Source organism: Varroa destructor, unplaced genomic scaffold (assembly GCF_002443255.2).
Source record: "Varroa destructor unplaced genomic scaffold, Vdes_3.0 BEIS01000002.1, whole genome shotgun sequence".
NCBI classification, from domain to species: domain Eukaryota; kingdom Metazoa; phylum Arthropoda; class Arachnida; order Mesostigmata; family Varroidae; genus Varroa; species Varroa destructor.
The window spans coordinates 895,783-919,107 of record NW_019211455.1 but is presented as its reverse complement, the minus strand read 5'-3'; the positions used below and the strand labels follow the sequence as shown (position 1 = coordinate 919,107).

At 50.3% G+C, this 23,325-nt stretch overlaps 1 protein-coding gene across 11 annotated transcripts in view; it reads left to right on the top strand.

Moving 5' to 3' along the window:
* Nucleotides 1-1,172: 1,172 nt before the first annotated feature.
* LOC111245463 (uncharacterized) overlaps nt 1,173-23,325 on the top strand; it is a 96,486-nt gene continuing 74,333 nt past the window's right edge. For 2 of the 11 annotated variants that reach the window (XR_015320454.1, XR_015320455.1), the window contains exons 1-4: nt 1,173-2,781; nt 2,902-3,032; nt 4,161-4,313; nt 6,070-14,696. Coding sequence is in view for 7 of the 11 variants with exons in the window: in XM_086979340.1 (XP_086835466.1) it covers nt 2,182-2,365; nt 2,902-3,032; nt 14,643-14,669 (342 nt within the window). In the remaining 4 variants the exon portion in view is untranslated. The remainder of the gene's footprint in view (nt 2,782-2,901; nt 3,033-4,160; nt 4,314-6,069; nt 14,697-23,325) is intronic. The other 9 variants (XR_015320453.1, XR_015320452.1, XM_086979342.1 and 6 more) reach the window with 8 other exon arrangements.

Sequence of the window (23,325 nt, the reverse complement as noted above, 5' to 3'; positions counted from 1 at the left end):
CCGATGGATGGGGAGAGGGAGCGGGCATGCGGCCGGCCGGGGCCGGCCGGCCGACGAGTGAACCGCCGTAGCGACTGCGTGTACCACCAGCCCGAGGTCTCTGCGAGTGCGTCGCGGCGGGCGAAGTAGCTGGCTGGCTGAGTGGGTAATGTTTGTTGCGATGCGTCATCGGCGATGACGCCGATGACGATGGCAACAACAGCGACTGTAACGGCAGCCGTAACGCCAGTGCGCGGCCAAACGAGGAGGGCTTGCCTAGTTGCCTCCCTCCAGGCGGCTGCTGGCGCCTATTGTCGGTTTCCTACTTCTGCTACTGCCTGCAGCTGCCCACTGAAGCATTAGCGCCAGCATTAACTTGGCTTGTACACCTGCGTCGTGTACGATGTACCGCTGGCGGCGGTGTATGGCCCAGCAACGATGTACACTCGTTGCTTCGTTCCTTCATATCGTTGCCTTGCTTCGTGTACCTTGGCCAGTTGGACGCCGGTGAGTCTTTCGGCTCGACACGGCCTCGGCATTGCCACCAACAACAACAGCAGAAGCTTTTTCTCCGTGTGAGTGTGTATCTTTCTGTGTGAATGGGTAGCATACCTATGATAACTACCTAACTAGGTACGGCGGTAGGTAGACACAGCCTGGCAGCCGAGGCGAACAGGTAGCAGCCAGCGGCTCTTTTGCCTTGCGTGCCGTTTTTTCTGCCGCTGCTGCTGTGGAGCACAGGCTGCAGAATGCCGACTCCTCCTCGCCTGGCTAGTCGCCCGCCTGTTTCGTTTCTTGCCTGCTTGCCGCTAGTGGGGCTTGGCAGCGTCGACCGTTGCCCATTGCCAGCGGGCTTCGTTCGGAAGAGGAATGATGGCTGCGCGGCTGATGCTGCTGGTGTACGAACCGACGAAACACGATGCGCTAAATGTGGATACGTGGGAGGCTGCTGGCTTGAACAAGGTAGCAAGCAATTCGTAGGCTGCAAAGGTGCGTTGCCTGCTTTGACTTGCGTCTGCTTGAGGAGCCACGAAACAGCTAGCTAGAGCTCGACGTAGAGGGAAAGCAGCAAAGTTACAGAGAGGGAGAAGAGAAGCCAGGACAAGAACACTGAAAGGCTCGCAGGGCGAGTGGCAAAGAGGCTCGGCAGGACGGCAGGCTGCAGCAGGAGCAGGGTTGGGTAGGGCCTTTTTCGGAGGGTGAGGGTGAGAGACCCGTCAGGAGAGAGAAAGGGAACCGTGCTGGGAGAGGGGACGCTTGCCCCTGCCCACCAAGCGATCTGACCACCCCGGATTCCACCCCGGCGAATTCCGAGTCCTTGGCTAGCCTGTTGCTTCGCGCCGCTCTGGACTGGAACTTGTCGTGCCAGTCGCCGCTTCGGGGTTCGTGGTCCCAGCTTGTTCGCTTGTTGTAGAAGCAGCGACTGTAGTAGTCGTGTAGTAGTAGTTGAGATGGTGTTCGTCGTGGTCGTGGTGTTATCTCCCTCCGTGCGGCCTCCTTCGCAACAGAGGTAGCAGTTGTGCGCTAGGCGTCGTCACCAACGGCAAGCGAACGACGAAGAGGATGAGTGGTTTTCGTTCATCAAGCCACCAGCGTAATTATATGTTTAAAGGAAACCGAGAGGACGAGAGAATACTAGAACATCAGGACGCTGCAGCAGGACCTATAATGTAACACGTCACCTGCGTCAACAGTTTGGCCGCGGCCGCCCCAGTTGCCCATGGGCGTACTCTTACTGCTAGCTTATGCGCTTCTATTGAAAGTAGTCTTAGCGGCTTTAGTATTAATGATATCTTGATACCGCTCAGATCCATAATAATAATAGCGCTAGTAATCGTCAACGTATCGCGGTCACCGTCACGTTAGGCAACATCGACTTGCTCATAAGAAGGAAGCGCGTCCCGAAAAACGCCTGTTTCATCAGGATCCGGTCAGTTCATACGATCTAGTGGCTGCCTCTGAAAAGAAGTGCAACAGGCTGATGGGCCAGGCGAATCTAACTAGTTAGTAGTGCCCTGATAAGAGCATCACCAACAATATAATTGCCAATATCAGTCTGTCCCTTTATTTCGAACGTCAACGTCAGTGTTCGTAGTCAGCCACCCTTCGTGTAGCAAACCAACCCAATTATGCCGGCCAGCTAATTAGCCTACGCTTAACGTCCAACCATCGATAAGTTTGAGAGGTAACACTCACAGGTCTATGGCGGAAACATCGACGTGGCGCCGGCTGCTACGGTTTATATTCGACCCAATGGGTTCTATTGACGTTCGTGCTTTGTGCCCAGCACTTCTCTTCAGGTGGTCACTCGTAGAATGTACGGACGACATGCTACTATTCCCGTGTGTACGTGGCTCTATTGATGTGAACAGTCTTATGTCAGCAGGTGAGAGAATAGCGGTAGGTTTCAGCGTTCGATTGTTCCCGCTACTGGTATTATAAGGACTGCCGCTTATTTTCCCCTTACGCCTAGCTCGCCCTCGTCGGCGACTCTACCACAGCTCTCATTTGTAGGCCCCTGCCGACTCCTTTGTTCAGAGGTTTATCGCGATGTCCGCGACACATTAGCTAATTCAATGGTAGCAGCAGACGTTAAGGTTGAAGCGGTCGTAGTCGCAGTGGCGATGATAGCACGGATGTCCACCTCTCTAGTTTAGCTCCCTGAGCTTCCCTACCAATAGGCCGATTAGACAGTTACATTTTCTGAGTACCAGGTCACTCGCTCGCAGATTTAGCCGCTCCTGCTGTCATAAATTGTCAGTTTGCGGAGGGCACCACTCCTGCATTGTCTTCGAGAACAAAGTGAGTGCGTATGCAATTAGTGCGCGGTTTGATGAGCTGCGTGCGTGACATAACTATAAAGGCCGCTTAATCTAACTACCATATTTGCCATCACGACAACTTTTTGACTTCTTCTTTCAGTCGAGCGTTCACGAACCGGACACGAAAACACCATGAACCTGAGTCGCTCAGATTATAGCTTCAACCAAGTAGTCAACTTCTCAGTCGACCAAGCAAGTTATCAGCCGATCCAGTTCAAAGTTTTCCTTCAGGTAGCTATTTTAGAATTCGTTTTATCTGTGTATGTTTGTTTGTATTCTATCACATTTTATCTCTGTACTTTTTCTATTGTGCTTTCTATTTACTTTCGTACAGTTGTATACACATTCATATGTCTGTGATGACGATGACTGGTGCTTCTCTCATTAATTCAGCTGGTTCAAAGAAGCCCAGTGGTCTTGTGTCGTCTTCACATACCGTCTACATGGTCGGTCTCTCTCGTTGTTATACGTACTGTTTCCGTATGCATGCGACACACAAACATGCTTTACGTATTGCTCCCGCCGCCGGCGCCATCTATTCATACTTGTTGGTGCTTGTTGGAAAATGTGTGGCTATTTGCGCCATGTAACGCCACGTGTTAGCATTTAGTCGATTTTTATTCTAACGATAGCAGGCGCAACGATGGTATCTAGTCGTTCGGAGTTGAACCTGTAGAACTAGATGCAGCAGTAATAATAGTAGAAGCCGTTGCTTAGTAGGAGTCCCCAAGATACCGCTCTATATACCGCTCGTTCGTGTGCACCAGTGAGCGCTCACGTGTCTGTGCGCAGTTATTCAGTAAGGCTGTGTCTTTTTTCTTGTTCCTCAATGCTGTCCGCATGGCGCGTCTATATCGAGGAGACGGTTGCCCTTAACGCGCCTCTTACACCATGCACCTGTTTCCATGTACTCGAAATTTCTGCTGCTCTCATTTCGATATTCCGATGGCAATGCCCTCGACGTGCCGAACGTGCCGAAATGCGTCCTGTGTTTACGTAGCAACTTTAGCAATAGCCTAGTGTAGCTTGACGCGGGAGCGGATCGAACCGTCACGGCGTTTTCACTGCCTATTGCGCTAGCCTTCACTGTCACCCCACGCTTGTTTATATATCGTTGTTCGGTTTATCAACACAAAGGGCTCACACGAACGAACCCACGGTCCCCTTACATAGTCGCAGTTAACAGCCTTCTCCCTGCACGGTACTCCCCACCCTCACTTTTGTCGGTCTATTCCATTCGATCCTATACAGAACAACAGCAGCAGCAGCAGCAAAGTGTATAATAGCTGAAGCAGTCATTCACTGATTGTGTAGTGTTTATTGTTGGTCCCATTGCCTTTGTTATTGTTTCTCTTATAGATGACGATGAAGATATTGTCGCCTGTGTCCCCGGTACTAGTTGCGGTTCTAATCTTGTAGTAGCCGATGTTTATGCAGCCAGCAACGATCTCTGCGCAAAAGCAGCAATAGCAGTAATAACAGCAATAGGAGAGGCGACAAGTGTCCTGTCCAGTGAGTGTTAAATGAACTCAGCATTGGGCATTGGTTCCTCAACGTGACGGCTTTAATGGCTTCATTTTTCTCGCTGGGCGCTGTTGCGCCACAAATGCAGACAGTCGTAGCAACTGTAATGGTTTTGCCGCTGCAACTATTGGCAAGCTAGCACTGCTGGAGTCGCTTAAATTCATAAGCCCACTCCCTGTTTCCCGCCCTGGCAAACAGCCGAGGCAGCCTGCGAGTTAGACGGGGGGCAAGGAGAGAGCTGCGTAGTCTTCGCCGTCATCTTCAGCGCGTGCCGCTCCAGAGACCTTCGACAGGCTTCTCGGCCCCGACGGCTGCCACCGGTATTGATCAGCAGCAGCAGCAGCAGCAGCAAGGCTACTGTTACCCTTCCCAAAGCCCTTTTGGCTCGATGGCGGTAGTGCTAGAAGCAGCAATATATGCCGCTGCAACGCCAGCGGTAGCAATGGCGGCCCATCTCCCATCAGCTTAGAGTAGCGGCAGCTCTCTTGACCGGACATTACGGAACGACGGAAGCAGAGCCAACCAGCGAGGGCCAGTCGGTCGTCCTGCTGCCTGGTCAGCCTTTGGAAGCTGCCTTAAGAAGTAGATACGGAGGCGAAGTGAAAGGACAGAATGGGACACTCGAAGCAACGGTGGATGGCTAGGCGACTTCGCGGGGGGGGGGGGGGGGGGGATGAAGGCTGTATTAGGAGCGCGTAGGATCCACGCAGGGCTCAGACTCAGGCGCCGCTCCACTTACAGCTCGGCAGTCGCTGTACGCCGTCTCCACCGCCGTTTCGGGGTCGCAACCGCTAACGGCCGTCGCCGGTGATTGTAGAACCTGAAGGCTTTGCCGAAGGCGCGATCCGCATTGCCGTCCAGGTAGCTCCGCTTAGCCTCCCCTTGGCCGAGTTTAAGCCTGAGTTAGAGTCTGAGCCTGAACTGGCCATGGTCTACCGCTGAAAAGGAAGAGGCTCAGGTTGTCGCCAACGAACGTTGCTCGTTCGTTCGGAGTGGTGAAGGAACGGAGCAGGACGGAACATTGGGGTTTGCTTCAGTTGAACAAGACAGCAGGCTGCCAGGTACTGGTAGCCGACAGCCCGCCTTTTCAAAACTCCGGGGGGCGGGGGGGGGGTAGCGGATAGGTTAGGTTGATGGCTTGCTTGCTTGCTTGTCAGGCGAACGAGACGGCAAGAGAAGGCTTACAGAGCGAGTGGACGAAGGATCGGTCAGCCATTCAAACAGAGGACAAAGGGCACTTGTCATTCTCGGAGGTGCTGGTAACGGCAGTGGCCGTAGAAGGCGGCCGCTACCGTTACCAGCGCCACTGCCTCCACCATCAGGAGCACTCGCAGTAGGGGCGGCGTCTTTTAGGTTCGTACTATACGCCTGATCTCTCTTGAACCGTTGGGACGGGAAGCTGCTAGTTGCTGGACGGCACAACATTTCAAATACCGCATTCTTCTACTGCTACCAGAACCATGACTGCTACTCCTAATCTATGGCGCGCAACTGAGTTGGGGGCCAGATGAGACGAAGCCTTAAGAGGAATGGTAGGGACACAGACCTATCAGACGGATAAGGAGTCAGACAGAGAAGCGGATAAGGAGCCAACCGTTTGAGTGGTCGGGAACGTATGGATCAACAGTCACAAAAAGGAAGGACTGACTAACATGTGTTGTATTGTTTCTTGTTCTTTGTCTTTCTTTGTCTTTATTATTCTTTACTTTCTTTGTTGCCTTACCACACTGCTGTTGTGGCACAGAAATACAGCAGACAACGTTTACAGCAGTGGCCCATATCCATTACCAATGACCAAAGCCGAGGCAACAGTTTCCAGTACCGTCTTATTCATCTGCCTGCTTGTCTCGTTCCATTGTACGGCTCTTCCTGCAGCATTTGCTGCTGTCGTTATTATTGTTGCCGACAACAGCTATGCCCAACAACTGAGAGAAGATTATAGTTACAACTGATAGAAGATCTACTTCGCGTTACCTCGCATTACCCTGCCCGACCGGACAATACTATACTGATCTATCGTAGTCGTCCCGAACTCCCGGTGGTAGCTACCACGACCAGACCTCCCCCCCCCCCCCCGCTGTTCCCGCTGGCGCTGGCCAACAACACCAGCCCTGTGGCAGCGGCAGCCTTCCAGATCACCCCATTGAGAAGCCACTGGAAGCTCCTACAATGACCCCGCCCCAACCCGCACCCACGCAGTAGTGCGCGTCTCCATTGCTTCCCGGAAAGCGTCTGGGTCATATGTGTGCCTCCTTTTTTCTTATCTGTCTCCGATTGGCTGGCCTGTTGTTCGGTAAGTCGAATAGTCGGACGTCCATTCGTTGTCCTTTATCTTCTCCAGATCTATTGTGACCGCCATCCTAACTATCTCTTCGTAACTACTTGCATGCGTGCTCCCTTTAGGCAGCAGCATTCGTCCGCTGCTTGTTTAACTCTTTTCATACGTTTGCATGCTGGGGAAAGCTGGCCAGTAGGCATGGAAATGTAACAGTACTGCGGCCTGTGATCGGCGGAACGACTTCTACGTAGAGTTCATGCAGTCTCTCGCTCGGAAAATTACCCAGCGCAGGTATCTAATTGGATCGCACGCATGCGTGCGTCTATGTGCAGTCGCTGCTGTCTAGCTGCTACTGTCGTTTCTATTAGTACCGTTGCTACTCATCGTTACTTAACTATCCAGCAGTCTGTTGGGTAGTCATTCCCAGAATCGGATGCGGGTTCTAGAAAGGACGGCAAACGTGTTGCCGATTCGCATGACGCCGAGACGACACAAGCGCAGTGGTTATGAACAATGCAGCTTTTGCCGGAAGGCCGAGCAGCCACAGGTCTTCAACCTCGTCTCGCCGTATAGACTGAGACACCGATGCCTCGATTGTAGAGATGATGGCACAGAAATGAGGGAAAAAGCGAGAGCATATATGCGATGTTCAGTAAGCACGATAACGGAAAAGTGAACTAGAAAGCAAGTCAAACAAGCAACGCTTTTTGGACTGAAGGGATGGACGAACCACAAAAGAGGTTAGGACCTGCCCCTAGTGCTTCGACCTATGTCTGCTTATAGAACGATGAATACACGAATATCGTTTATGCGGTAGCGCATGATAGCAAGCTCGTTGAACTACAATTACCTTTTAGCCATCACTATAATACGCTCTACTTCTCAATATCTCTTCGCGCCAGGAGCCGTAAGCCGCTGAACCGCTTGAGCCTCAACCGCGATTGGCGCAAAACATACCGGGAGCAACAGGAGCTGTCGTAGCAGCTAGCAATCTTAAACGGAAGTATGGCGCAGCATTTTCTCTTGCATTTTAGTCGACTTGACTGGACCAGGATACGATGGGATTCCTGCGAATCGACAGCGAGTGGATGTTCTCTGGTATTCACTCCCCTGTCCACCCGTCTTTTCGTTGCTTTCATATGGCATAGTGTGCCAGGCAAGTAAAGCTCAGGCACTGTGCCAATTCCCCAGACAAATCGCCGCGCTCCAGGCAATACACAAACAAACAGACATACATGTTCACCAGCAAATAGCCACATGCAAACTTTGTTGGAGATGAAGGCAAGTGATGTGCTCAGCAATAGCGGACAAGCGGTAACGTTCGGGGCTGGTGAAACTATCCAGTAAGCCGGCCAGCGAAGACAAGTCGGAGTCAGCCTGTCCTGTCTTGTCTCGAGACGCTGGTGAAGCTACGGAGCATGGCAGCGGACGAGAGGGTGCAGTCCTTGGCACACGGAACACAACCAAGGGCTGGGGCATGATTAGTCTCTCTAGCGGTTCTAGCACGTTTTCCCAGCTTTGCTGTCTTTTTCAGGTCGGGCGCTACCAAACCTCACGTTGGGCCCTCTTGTTACAGCAGCGAGATGCAAGCGCCCTGTGGACAGATAGTTAGCGAAACGGTCAAAGAGAAAGCGAGAGAGAGACTTAAAAACGGGACGTCGAGTGAAAGAACGAGAGATGATGACACGCGATGATAGAGCAGCGAAAACCACACACATATACATACGTATAGGCGTTGCCTTTTATTCCCTGTTCTGGTCTTGTTACCCCTCTTACCTCCCCTCGTGCTCCCGGCCGATAGGGAGAGTGCGTCTATGCACGTATGTACTGCACCCCGTAATTCTCTTGGTCAATGTGACATCAATGTGAACTTCGTTCAGTGGCAGCCCTAGCTCTGTCCGATCCCTCCTTTCGACCAGCCTCTCCGTTTCCTGAGTTCTTCATTCTTTTCACTAGGCGCTTTTGCGATAAGTAAAAGAGAGTTACTTTCTCATTACTCGAAACTCTAGTGAATCAAACGCTGTCGGAACATTGTTCCGTTTGCGATGTGTCGTCGCGATGTGTTCCATTGCCGCCCCAGTCCCACTCAGCGCCGCTGAGGCCGCTGCGTCGGCTCATTCATAGTAATTGGAAAGGACGGAGATTTGCGAAATACGCATTCGTACAAACACGTAAGGGACATATTGCCACGGCTGTTGGTAACGTTCTCGAGACTGTTACAGTTAGATAGATAGATAAATAGATAGATTTGCAAAAGACAGCTCAGCTTCAACTAGCGCTTACTTCGGCGGGCCGGCCGGCCGGCCGGCTTTTGTTTAGTAAGCCAAACAGGGACGATGGGAGACCCAATTCGACTGAGCTGGTTAGCGATCGATAGCTGGCGTTTCTTATTTTGCCTTTTCGATCGTTTTTAAGCGGCCGACCTTTTGTCAACATTGATATCACATCGATAATTCGCAGTTTGAAGCTTTTTACAATAATGTGTCGTATTAACTTATGCCTATAAGTTAATATATACATGAATGGATTTCCATATGCACGAGATCCCCTCTATTTGTATACAGAACCAGAGCGCTGTAGTAGTATTTGCCCCCTCCCTATACGAACAGCAAACTATCTGCTTTCGCTGGTCGACCCATACGCAAACAGTGTTAATGCGCGCACACGCTTTCTTCCATCGATTCGCCTTAATATGGCCTCTAACTCTCCAGCAGTTCATTTCTTTACACTTGTTCGCGGGCAGCTAGGTTGCGTTAATAGCGGTATAATTAAAAGTTTCTACCTCACACAGGTAATAGTAGCCGGTCGGTTAGTGGGGAGAAACGACATTTGACCTAATAAATTCGTCTGCTTGCTTTGTTGACGACGACCGGTCTAGCGGATGTTGCTTCTGCTGTTGCGGGTCTGACTCAGTTTCGCCTCGTTCAATTTCACGGATCCTCTCCTCATCACAATCACGATCGTCATTACCCCTGAAGTAATATACCGCACATCCGACACGTCCAATGGACACGCTGTAACTATAGCCCGATATCCTTTACGATTCCGATGACTGTGGCCACAAGTGCGACTATCACGGAACCTAGTTCAGCTCATCGTTACTTTTGAACGCGTGAGACAAAGATATTTCGTTGTTTTGCGTCTCGCCGGTACCATTACTACCAGTAGTGTCGAACGATGCGCGTCCAAATTATTTCAGGCCGTTTCGCAGTGTCAGGATCCACCAACGGCATTTACGGCAGAAAGCTTACGTTGGTTCTATGACAGCGGTCCAGAATGCGTCATTGGTAGAACTGGGAACAGCGTAGCTGTGGCAACGAAGCCGGCGGTTGTGGTCGATTTGTTGGTTATGGCTGATTAAGCTCGTCCGCGGTGGCCAAACAAGAAAAAGGCCTGACGCTATCGCATTGTACTTCCCTGGTCTATACTGTGTCGCTGTAATGTATCACCAAATGGGGCGAAACCGCTTGCGATTACGCTCGCACCAAATAGACGTAACGTGGCATGATGTGTCGCTGTACAACAACATCTACGAAGACTCGTTTACAGATAACGTAGAAGAAAACGCTCACTGGCGACGGCATTGACGGTGTCTGCTGAAAAACAAACTGATAAAACTAAGCATTCGACAAGATGAAGAGGCCACGGAAAACGGGCTCGAATCGATCTGACGGGGCTGGGTCACCTTTCCGAGTTCGTACCGTTTTTGGTTCTGCTATTGTGCGAATACAACAGTAGACCGAATGACGAAATGAGCTGCGTTTTGCTGCCGTCTGGTAAACACCGCCAGATCTGATTCTGAGATTACCCGCTGCTCAACCGCGTCTTTGAGGCTACGGCGGTCTACAAAGAGGTTCTGGCCGTTCGTCTTTAACGTTACTCTCTATACAACTGCCGCGGCAATACTCCGAAACATTCTGCGGTGTATCTAAAGTTGTTGTGGTTGAGTTGCTGTGGTGTTAGGCAGAAACGGTGGACGTGTACCAGTCGAGTAGCACTCGTTGCCGTCAGAGGGCGGTGACTCAAGCCGTCGCTTTTTGTAATTTGCCGCTCTGCCTACGTCGTTGTCGAATAGCAATCTCCAGGAGGTGGCGACAACACAGCCTAGTCTGTGGTCTGACACCGTACTGAGACGGTGACGCTGCTGGGAGCGGCGGCGGCGACGACGACCAAAACGATTATTGCCACCGTCCTATTAACGAACCGGGCAACCGTCCAGCTCTTGAAACCGTATGCAGCCCCTTTTGGCTCCATCGGCGCGGTCGTCTTAGCCACAGCCATGGCAACAAAAATACTTTCACCAATAGAGACGTCTAATGTCAACAGTAAATAGCGCTATTAACGGTACCGTTGTTGTAATAATGACGGCAGTAGTAGTCAAGGGAACAAGCTCTTTCTTTATTTTCTGTAATACGGTGGTTGCGTTTATACAACGGCATCGGGCAGGCAGGCAGGCAGGCAGGCGGCCGGTCGACGATGGCGGTGAGGTGGCCATAGTAACAAGAGGAAAGCCTCCCTGCAGGCTATCGAATAAGACGAAGCCTTTGGTAGGCCTTCCTAGCTGTTTAGCTAGGTGATTGACAAACTGACTCGTCCTCGCTAATTCATTATGTCGTCGTTTTCTCCGTTGTCTTGTCTCCATTCGCGGTATGTTCATCCCGCGTGCGCTTGGTCCAGCTTTTCTCGCACATGGTTTCGTCGCCATTTCGTCTTCTTTTCGTCCCCCACCCCTCTCGCTCACTCTATAGTTCTGTTGTCCTGGCGGTTGTCTTCGTGTGTCTTTGCCCCTCTGTCCCATAGTATACTGTGCTGCTGCAACGGCAGTGGTAGTAGGCGCTGTAGAAACAGCAGCAGCAACAGGCAAAGCGAGCAGCTTCGGTGTTACCCTACTTTTCGCTGTTGGTGTTGGAGCAGCTGTGGCGACGTCAAAAGGATGAAGGAAAAAGCCGACAATGCCGCCCGGGGAAGCAGTGGCGGAGGGGCTTGGGTGCGACCAACCGGTGCGGTGCTCCCACTCAGACTTTGGTGAGCCGAGCGGTGTTGGATGTTGGTTCTAGAGCGTTGAGCGGCAAGTCTGCGAAGGAAAAAGGAGCCTTCGCCTCGTTTATCCCCACCTCCCCGTCTGCCCCATTTGTTCCTGTTTGTTGACAGTAGAGCTGTTGCTAGCTTTGTCCTTGCTTTCGGCTGTCCTACTATTACTGGCTGACCAATGACTGTTGGCTATTCGTGCTCGGTGTGTAGTCTACTTTGGTCAAATACGCACAGACACACGCCACGCAAGCACAGCCTGGTCATCCGTCTATCTGGTACCAGCTTGACGTTGTATTGCTTGAAGTTGGCACTAGTGCCCGTCGGGCGGGACGGATGAACGGTGAAGCGGCAAGCCGGTCGACGCCTTGGAGACCACATGCGTGGTAGTGCTACCACAAAAACAACAGCCGTTACTATTACTTCTATACGGCAATGTGCGGGAGTAGCGGAAAGAGGAGAAGTAGCAGGAAGCGGCAGTTGCGTCCATTGGAACTGCGCTCTGATGGCCCGGCTAAGCCTGTGGGCCTTCTTGCCTGCTTGGCTGTCTTTTCGACCTTCTGTCTACTCAGCTCTCTTTGACTGTCGCTTTCTCGGTTTCCCTGTGGGTTGTTGTTACTTACTTCCTCTTCAGTTGCTTAACTTCCTGTCGGCTATCATCGCTGGGGAATTTGGTGGCCATGTGATGCGGTGCCTTGTGGAAGGGCGAGCGGCCACTCGAGACAGCCATGCAAGCGAATAACTAACCAGTACAGCTTAGCAGTCAAGCCAAGCTGGACCCTGCTAAACTAAGCAAGTCAAGCATTCTCATCCTCTATCTCTACGTGTTTCGCTTTCGTTGTGCGTCTCACCAGTATGACACTCTCACCCGGTTGCCTCATCCTATAGACGCGCCGGTCCTTTGCATAGTGTAACCGTTCATATATGGGTGATGCTGCCACTAGAGAACTCGCTAGGATTGTGCGTGCAGACGGAGACTTGAATACTACCGCCGTTTCAACGGTCTCCAATTGCTGAAAAGGAGTAGGCAACGGTCGGAACAGGATTGCAGCTAGGTAACGACAGTGGCAAAACGACGACCGCGTTTAGATGTTTCAAGCACTAACAATTTCTAATCCATACATTCGTCTATGGTATGGCACTTCACTTGCGGCAGTCGTAGCCGTGTCAACAGCAGAACGAAGATGAAGAGTGCTGGTAGCGGCAGGTGAAATGGTAGTGACTACGTCGTTCTTTGCAATTCACCGCCTACTTTCCTCGAACCGTCTCGAGCTGTCGCATACATAAAGATGTATCTTCTAGACTGCGAGTACAGCAGTGGCCAAATTTGTCAGAACGAGCCACTGCTTCTGCTCGTCTAGTTCTGCGTTCGCGTTGTGCGATTAAAAGGGAACAAGCACTTGTCCCTTATCCGCCCCATTCGAAGGACCTATAGAAGCCTACATTAGCTACCGGCTTCGCCATTGGCTGCCTGACAAAGAAGAGTTCGCAGAAGAGCAACGATACCAACAGCGAGATGGAAAGCAGGAACCGTGACGCGCTCCGACTTGGTTATGCTCCATTAATGTCGGGTGAGTCGCCTTCGAGAACGAGTCATCGCAGCGGCATCAGTCGAGGAGTGGGGAAACAAGCCATCGAGGCTCGAGAGCCTCTAGCGGATTTAGCCATAGATAGCGTCTTTTTATGGCGTACTCGCGTATCAATCCCATTCTTCACCCTGCGTAGCATGTTTCTGGGTCTGTATACGGGCCTGGATATGCATATGTTTCGCGTTTTGTCACTCATCTAAGCAGTTACCCACTCAGCCCTGCAAACCGGCGAATGTACAATCAGCAACGGGTGTGCAAAATGCACACCGCTGCTTACCTGTATTCAACGCAAAGATAGTCGCAGCAGCGGGAGGCATCTCTGTGTGATCGTATTTGCGTGAAGGTACTGTATGATGCCGTGCCGTAACCCCACGCTATACTGTCATGGTGGACTAGAGCACTTCGCCAGCGGCAGCAGAAGCAGCAGCAGCAGACGGATGATCAGGCGGGATGAGCAGGCGCTTAGAACGCGCGAAGGTGGGATCGGCTCGCGATCTGTCGAACAAATGGCTAAGCAAGCGCTCGCTCCGTCATAGTTGTAGGCAAACATTTCGGTCGGTTCTACTTGGCTTCGGACGGCTTCAGCCGCGAACGATGATGATAATTTTACTGCCTCTGCTGCTGCTTCGAGGAGTGATTTGGACGAGTGCGGCGGCGACGGTATTGGCAGTGGGGTTCATTGGGGAGGGAGAACGGGCTCTTCGGTCCAGAGCCGCGTCAAGCTGACACTGCTACTCTATCTTCCAAGCGCTCATTACTTTTCTGTGCGGCTGCCTGTTTGTGCGTCTCTTAGAGAAGGTTGGCGCGAGCCCGTATCTTCGGCAGCTCACGTCATTCGCGTGAGCTTCTTCCGCAATTTAGATTTCAGTTAGAGTCTATGATGAAGCATGGAGGGGAGTGCAACGATGTGTGATGACAGTACACCAATGTACTGCATTTCTGCCGCGTCCCTTCTCCTGCTCCTATTTGGTCGCCTACAAGCTAGCTGCTGTATGCGACAAAACTCCAGCCTCAGGCCAAACCTCTGCAATGCGCAGCGGGTGGACAAGCTTAATCGGCGTGTCTTTCATCAGCCAGCCGACATCAGTGTGGCAGTCGAGGTCCAAGCATCCTTTGGCCTTTTCTATCTCTTTCCGAGTAATCCACCTGCGTTGACTTGCTGCTATCTAGACGCTTTCCATCAAGCGATCAATTATTTATAAAGGTGAATACGTGTCTGTATGTCGTTTGTAGCTTGATTGCGTCTATCAATGCGTTTAGTCTAGGCAAACAGGGTAAGTGAGGAAGAAACAGCCCTGCAACAGGTAATAAGCAATACACTAGTAGAAACAAGGCGTCATTGCAGACGAAGCCGACTTTTCCATTGGCGTCAAGTATTCCGCGTAACTTGTGAAGCCGCTCGTTTGATGAAATGGATTGCAGAAATCAAGCACAACAACGGAGCAGTAATACGCAGAGCAAAAGCAGACCAATCAGGTACATCTAATTTTTGACAAATCTTACGATAGATCTAATGCTATTTGTAGTAACACTGATATTATATTGCTTGATATAGATTAGATACGCTGTTATCTCTAGCATCGTATTGATACTACTGATATTTGTACATCGCCTAAACTGATACAGCAGTATTAATATTTATAGTGCAACAAGGAGAACCCTCAGGGAAGCAACGATTAAAAGGTTCCTATACTTATTTTTTCAAAAAAAAAATATTCCATTGACAACGATTTTGTGGAACAAGGAAAATAGCGAAGACGGAATAATTTTAGAACCTTAAACGACACAGGGACGTTTGTGCTCTAAAGTCATTCAATGATGGGTGCATCTGTCGTCGCATACACTTGCCCATGCTTATCCTTAATCCAAACTTCAGAATATGCGACTGCGCGCTTAGTATTTCGCAAGACTTCAAAGCGAGTGTCCTTCGGGTACGTTTGTCTTTTTTTTTTTTTGGAAAAAGCTACCATTACAAGACGTTTAGTAAGTTTTGCGCTTAGCACGAATCAAGTGTTATAAATACTGCCAATCCTGTAAAAGGCTTACATGGGACCAAGTTATGAGTTAATATCGAATGCAGTGCTTCCACCGTCGCTACGGACGAACGAGTCAAAAGCAATGCTCGTTTTGGGTGGCCGTGTTTTTTCAGACCGTACAGACGTGAAGAACTGGGTCAAAACGACATTTTTTGATCTGGAGGATCGCCTGGATAATCTCAACAAGCTTACAGAGGCTTAGACATGTTTGGCCGTTTTAAAAGATCATTTGGATGCAAAAAACTCAGAGCAAAAATAGCACCGAATGACTTGAATTTCAAGCAAATACAGATACATCAACAAAGCATTAAAGGACGAGCCGGATTTGCTCGATACATGGGTACAAGCGTATAACGAGGGAACAGAAGTACAATCACTTGAGCATCGCTTAAGGGCGAGGCCAAACTAAGGAAAGCTGCAAGGCCTAGGTCAAATTTCGTCTCACTGTTCTTTTTGACTATCGGGGAATTGTGCATTATGTATTCGTCCGGATAATTCTACTGTTACTATCAGAATGCTACGACGATGGTTCAAAGAAATTGTGTAATGCTGCTCGGTAAAATAGGCTTGAGCTTTCAGAGAACGCGTCGTGGTTGTGCGTTCTTCGCCGTGGCGATGTACTGGGTCACGCGTTATTATTTACATGGCGTTTTTTAAGAAAAAAAAACCTGACAACTTTGTTGCCAAAACTACCTTATCCACTAGATCTTTATAACGTTCTCGTTGTGTAAAACTTAAGAAAGTCCTGACGAAGAAGATTTCAGAACAATCAAGAAAATTCAAAAAAACACAAGAGCATAGCTGAAGTCTATTTCTAGGATTAAGCTAAAAAAACAATTTTGACGACCTAAAAAATGGTCGACTACACTGAATTCTATGCAAATTTTTTTTGAATAAGGTAATCGAGACTTGGATAACTGAGACATTTTTTTTCATTGCTTCTTTGACAACATATATATAAAATCAGTTTCTTTAATTTATATTTTCAAGTCAGCGTTCGTTCATGACGTCGCTGTATTATCATGTGGTCAAGCTAACAGTGCTCAGTCTGCAATTTGAAGCTACTCGTCTATAACCGGCCTTTCTACTCCGACCCTTCCCTGCTTAGACCTGCCTTGCCTCCCCCCTTTGTCCCCGGTTTAGATCCGGTTTCCGAGCGCCTGCTGGCTGTCCCAGCGACGTCTCATGAATCTGCTCAAGGCCCCATTAGGGAAGATAGTATAGTAAGGATTGCTCACTCGCTCTCCTCGTCTTTGCTACTGCTCCCTGGCGCTCTCGAGTGCTCCTTTGCATCGTGCGGCTTTTTAGACCAAGCCATGGAAGTTTCTTCAAGAAGAGCTTCCGAAGGCTTTCGCCGGTTTCCAGCAAAACCGAAGAGCTGCTCCCATGACTGGCATCGAGTACGGCACATTCCCAGCGCAGCTGCAGAACGACGTTGCCGAACTCACTCTTCGTTTCCGCAACCGCCGTTAGTCCCTCTTACCGAAGGAAGGGACGCTGCTTCGTTTCGTATTGCTCGTTTCGATTCTGCCTGCTGCCCGGGTAGTCGCGTTCTTCTTCGCCTAACGGAGCTCCCCAGCAGTTCCCGGACTCCCCGGACATCCCTATTCGGTGGTCCCCCGGCCTTAGTCCCACCTGCCTCAACCTCCGCGACGGCCATGGCTGTCGCTTGGGTGGTTGCCGCTGAGTAGCAGCTACCGCTTTAGCGAAACAGCTAAATCCAGGATAAGTGGTTTGTGTCGTTTTAGGAATTAAGCGGAACGGGGGGCCCTGTCTGCCGTCCCTGTCGTTGCTGTTGAAATGGCGATCGCTGAGCATCACAATATAGACCAGCTCAGTCAGCTCTCCTGGGTCACTACGAGGGAGCCACTTAGTACGGGACCGTCCACGCAGCATCACCTCAAGTCATACTACAGCAACAAGCACAACCCAGGGCTGTGGGGAGTTCGGGCGATGTTAGGGTGACTCGACCTCATCTTTGGCCTCTGTGGCGGTGTTAACCTCACCGTTCAAACGAACAGATGGTCAATCAGACGGACGGAAAGACGGGTTCCTCATCAGCTAGCAGTGTTCCATTTGGATCTTTTAGGTCCCCACCAATGACAAAATTCCTGCTGCCGTTGCCGACTATTAGCTGAACGTGGCAGTGCTTATCGTTTTCTTCGATGTCGTCAATGTCGCCTTCGTCGTTCTGATCCTCACCCTTTTTCTTCTTGACGCTTGGCCAAACCCGGCGTCCAACGACAAATGACTAGGGCAGGTTAGGTGGCCTATGGGGCCGCCGCACTTCGGTGCAGATACATATATGAACAACGATTACACACAGACACACACAAATAAATCAGCACAGAGTTTAGTATTGTGAATCGCCTTCTTCAACAGCATCTGCTACCTACAGTCGATACCGAAGAATCTGGCTCTGTACGCGCGCAACTTGCCAGCGAGCACGGATTGTCGTCACCCCCCCCCCCCAACATTCGACACGGAGCATTTCAGCAGCAACAGTAGCACCGTCACCAGCGTCACCTCAGAGAGAGAATATCCCACTTTTGTGATTGGTGCAATTTTTTGTTTCAAGGCCGGAATTGCATAGTCACAAAAGTGATGGTGTTTCTCACCAAAGATAGCAACGAAAACACGGTCCGGCCCATTGCGTCTCGACAACGGCAAAGATCCTGACAAGCCAAAATAAAACGCAAGGCCAAGTTGTTTCAAGAACGTTCAACGCAGTCCAAAAGTCGAGCAACGACGAGCCAACACAGCGCACAACGGACTCAGCGGAACCGGCTCCAAGCGACACTAAGAGTCAAATGGTTCTAGCTTAGGAGGGTGAGTCACGCTACTTTTATTGACCGTTTTTATCAAAAACCTAAAGTCAAGAAAAACACGTAAAGAAAAAAAGAGCAAGCAATATAGTTCGCCACGCCGAGCACCGCGGCCATTCATTCGCTATTTTATTGTTCGCTGTAAACGCATAGCACACGACTTACGCTATCATCGATCGATCCCACCCTATTCCGTGTCCTCCCTTTGGCCCGAACTGTTTACCACTCTCAGCAACAAACCAAACTGCTACCGGCAGCTACAGATTATACAAGTCTTGCGTCTGCTCCTCCGGTTTCAGCCCTTTTCCTGTCTTCGCTTTATGTTGACGCTCTAAATGTGAAAAAAACACGGAGAAACAAAAGACCTTTTTGCCCCATGTCTTTTTACTTCTTTTTTTCTTTCTCTCTCTCTCTCTCTCTCTTATTCGCGCTTGCCGGCCAGTAGCTCATGGTACTTGTCTCAAAAATAGGAAGTTCCGAAGGCTCACCGTCTGGTTGATATCTAGCCAGTGAGTTCGCCCATACTGGCGATACCCACCTCGTCGCGTAACTCAAGCGATACTTGGCAATGTGCGCGCCTAGGATAGTTGTCGCTTCGACGTTAGCAAGTGAATGTAAAGAAGATAATTCTTGTTATAATCGTTCTTTTCATACCCTACCTATTCAGTCCTTTATTCCCTTGCACGATGGCAACATTTCATAGACCTCTGCTGTTTGTAAGGGCTAGATCAGTCAACGCGGATCTGGGGAGACTAGACTGTGAGGAGATGGGAGTTGACAACGGAAGTGGAGGCCAACTTTGTGGGCTTCTCGGTTATGGGTTCTGTCATCGGTGTGTGCTACTTATCTATTGTTAGTTCGCAGGATGTCGCCGATGTTGTTATTGTTTCTATCGATGAAGGCAACGCAGCCTGCTCCGCTAGAGAACAGGCCAACGAAATCGACATCTCATGGACAGCCCTTCGCCATACGGCTTGGTACTAGCAGTAGTTTTATTGATAGTAGTCATCCGTGCGGTTGTTGTTGTTGTCAGTCGCATCATCTTATTCGACATCAGGCATCCTCTTCTTGGTGAGCGCAATTACCGGGACCTCCGTGGCAGAAGCCTCAAAAGCTGTCGCAGCTGCCATTGCGTTGCTTGCTTGATTTACTGCCTTACTGCAAGTACGCTGTTGACGGAGCCGCTCTATCCGCTGTGCCCTTAGCTGTTACTGTTACCGAATTAAAACACCAGCCCGTGCGTAGCCTAGTGTTGGTGAGCGATAGTGTCGCTATTACGGAATATATCTATCACCCAAGCCCGTCTTGGCTTTTTGCGCGTATCACTGATCCAGTTAGCGAACAAACCAGCGAAATCCGTTACCGCGTGGCGTATTTCATCCTATTTTGCTTTAACCATGGTCGCATTGTACTCTCACAAACCCAGTTCCCTTTCTGCTCCCAACTTTGCTTACTGCCCCCAGGTTCCTCGTTGGCTTTCCTCTAGCGTTGCTGCTTTGTTGAATTTGCTTTCCTCGGTGCCCCTTCGCAGTCGTGCTGCGTCCGTCCGTCCGTCCTTATTGTAAGTAGGACAAACAGCCGACTGGCAAGCCACCAATTTGCCACCGTTCCTTCCGCTGCTTCAACTCCTGCCGCCTACCGACGCGGAAAACAGTATTTTTCTGGTCGTTGCAGCGTTCGTCTCTTCTCCATTTTTTTTGTTTTGTACTGCACAGCAGCAAAATTCTTTGAATTTTATCATCTGTAATTATTCAGTGATGTTTCTTTCCACACAGATCTTCACTATCCATTCTCCCTGTTTCTCCTTCTCCTATCGCATTTATCATGTGCCTCGTTCTTTAATTCTTTTTGGTTCTATTATAGCATCTTCTCATTGCTTTCGTCTACCACCAGCACCGCACTATCGGCACCAAACACGAATATCATCATAATCAATATCCTGTTCATCATCCTCAGAATCATTGTCAGTAGCAGCGTCCATTCGGTTGGCCACTGCGGCACTGCCGCACGTGCAGAAGCGCCGGTTTCGTTCTCGCTTGCCTTTTCTTGTTGTATAACTGTAGACACACTCGCGACCGCTGTTCTTCTTCGCAGCGTCGCCACAATCGATGTCATGGACGGAATCATCCAGTAGGGTCTGGAGTGATTTAGCCCGATCAATAAACATAAATTGTTGCGCCAGTTTGAAGGTCCCAACAGCCAAAGTCGCAGGAGTTAATGTGAATAGTGATAACGCAGAGATACTGATGGATAGAAGTACTGTTCAGTAAAGCGGTGGCAGCATATCGGCCTACTACACCCACTAGTTTAGCGGCAGATGCAACGGTTCCCGCCTGCCACCTCCCGAATTTCTCGGTTGCTTAAAATCAGTTAGCGGACTGGCAACCATAGCAGTGAGCTGCAACATCGAAGTCGACTGGGGTGTCAAGCTACGTGGAGAAGAGAAAAAGTAGTTAACCGAAGAAACATTGACGAGGTGTTTCCGTAGCTGACAGCACTGTGCTGTTACTCTTTTTGGCAAACCTTGGAAAACATCGTTGCTGGCTACCAAGCAGGCAGCAGTTTCGATCATTCTTTTTCATACTTATAACCGAAGTTTCTAACTCATCCTTACACGATAAACTGAACCCACCATCGCACTGTTGCTGCCGCCGGCGGCCAATTTCCCCAGCTTCTACCGACTATTGGCCGAAAGCCAGCAGCAACGAGTGGAAAGCCAGGCAACTGCCTGGGCCAGTGGGTCCATTGCACATCTCACCCTTTTGAGCCGATTTCTCCCAGCTCCCGGTCCAGTCTCCTGCTCACGGCTCTTTAGTTCTGCATTGGCTTGCAAGTTAAGAAGGAGGCGTCTGCTTTCGTTTCCACAGGCAGGCCGTATCTTCCATCTCCTCTCTTCGTTTTCATTCGCTACCAGTCACCCCGTTGCCCCTGGTCGTTACCCCGTCTTCCCCCGCTCTTCCACGGAGAATTCCACTTCCTTAGTAAAACATTGCCTACCAGACGTCGTCCAGTCTTCGTTATGATCCTCGTCCTTTTCCAGTCTTCCACTTTCAGCCTTCCCTCTTCTGCCACACGCCCGCGGATGTCCATGGAAGCCAACCAGCGCGCTTTCAGATTAGCTATGAGCGGAGCCAGAACAAAGTAGTAAGGCAACAGAGGCAGCTGGGCAGAAGCGCGAACATTGCACGATGGCAGATCAACCGATCAATTGCCCCTCTGCTACTGACTGTACTGGGTACTAGTTGAGTCTTATCGAACCTCTGCGGCATTCGGTCCGCTTCCCTGTTTCACTATTCCATCACTGCTTTATTCACCTCCTGCATTCGTCTCCTCCTCTTTTAAAAGTGTCTGGGTGACGCAGCCACTGCCAGTGAGTTTCGTCTAGCCTTGCTTCCAGCAAGGCCAGGCGAGAACTAGAAGTAGGCGGACACCTATTCCCCTATTTCGTATTCCCGTAAGTTAGCACCCATTTTTCTTCAAAAACCATCAGCGCAGCTTGCATTCGCCGTCTGTTTTCGCAGCTTTCACCAGTTTTCGTAACTTCATTGTCGCCGAGTTATGTAATCGTCGTTTGCGTCGTTCAGTAGTAGCAGTCAACAGGCCTGCAATCGTAATTCGCCTACTTCACCCCTTCAACTGCGTTTTAAAAATAACCCCAACTTTGCCAATTTTCGTTTTCTTCTTTTGCCAAGCCCACCACCCTTCCAATGACCATGTCACCCAATTTTACTCTTCCCCCCTAATGCATCAGCCTTTTTACCACTGCCAAGAGCCTTCATCCGTGTGTCAGTTTTCCCTACAAAAACAAGAGGCCTCCGTGCGCCATTGCCGCCACGGCGTCCGCTGCCAGACGCACACTCATATCCACCTACAGACAGGCTGCCGCTTAATGCAGGCAGGCGGCAAGAAAGGCCTCGTGCTTTATACCGGCTACAGTCACTTTCGCCAAGATGCTCACACATTACCATCCCCATCGTGACCGCCACTCGGTGGGAAAACATTCGGTCACCGTCATACATACTCGTGCACGTACATCTACGTTATTCTAATATTTGCCGTCCAGTGCTAAGCTGCTCGCGTTCGGTCCTATTACGTACTCCGTTACTTCCATTGCCGCGCTCAATCCAAAACCGGAAGTGCAGTCTGTCCGGACTGTCTTCTTTTGCCACTCTTTGCTCTCCTACCCCTCGCGTTTTTTGTCTTCTTCGTAATCGTTCCCCGCGCCGCCATTCCTGATCTTTTTTCTTCAATATCTTCCTTTCGTCTACTTGTATACTACTGTTTCAGTAGTGCTACCACGACTACTAGGTATTCGTCTTCTTTGTAACCGCCTCTATAGCCCCCTGGTGTCTTCACTGCTCTATCCCTTTAGGAATATAGTTCCATTCTCATCTGTTCGTTCCATCCTGCTGGCCGTTCCAGTCACCGATGTCTCCGCCACCAGACTCTTCGCAAAGCTCATGCGCGATTACCGACAAACAAAGCATCACCGCTACTCCAGGCAGGCAGCCAGACGGCCGAGCCATGGACACTTGCAGCCCTTCTTAAAACGCTTCCTACCACTCCACTTTTCTTTTACTCCCAAGTCTCTGCTCACAGTGCAGCTTATACAGTTCTTCTTATACCACGGTGGGTCTTACTAAGTCAGCCTCTTCATCTTTATACGGCACTGGCCTACTCTCGCAGGCCCGCGTTCCCTGTTTCACCCCATCTGCCAGTCTCATTCGCACTATATATCTATCACTATATTTTGCCAGCTCTTCGCGAGCCGCCAGTTTACTTCGCTGGAGATGCGCGGCGACGGTGGTGGCGCTGCTTTTGCCGGTGGATAACTGGGTGAGTGGTGGATCTCGTTATTCTCTCAGCTCCTCAAGCAGCGCGACGGACGAGACAGAACAGGGTCCGCCTGTCATCCAAGGTTCCGCCCCGGCCGCTGTATGCCAAAGCAGTAAGATTGGCAGGGACGGAAGGCTCGAAAAGGAAGAATTCGCGATGCTCGGTTTGCCGAGGCTGTTCCTGTCGTTCCTGCGACCGCCGCGCCGCTTCTTCAAGCCGATTTGTCTCTCTCGCTGCCCCCCTCCCCCCGAGCTGCCGCATTTTCCGTTCGTCAGCTACATCGTGATGCTACTGGTAATACCGCTAGACTCCGAGAGTGCGAGCTGGTGAGGCATAGTACAGCCGGTATATATGGTTATGGACCAGCGAAATAAGAAGAACGCGTCATCTCTCTTTTTCTATATATAT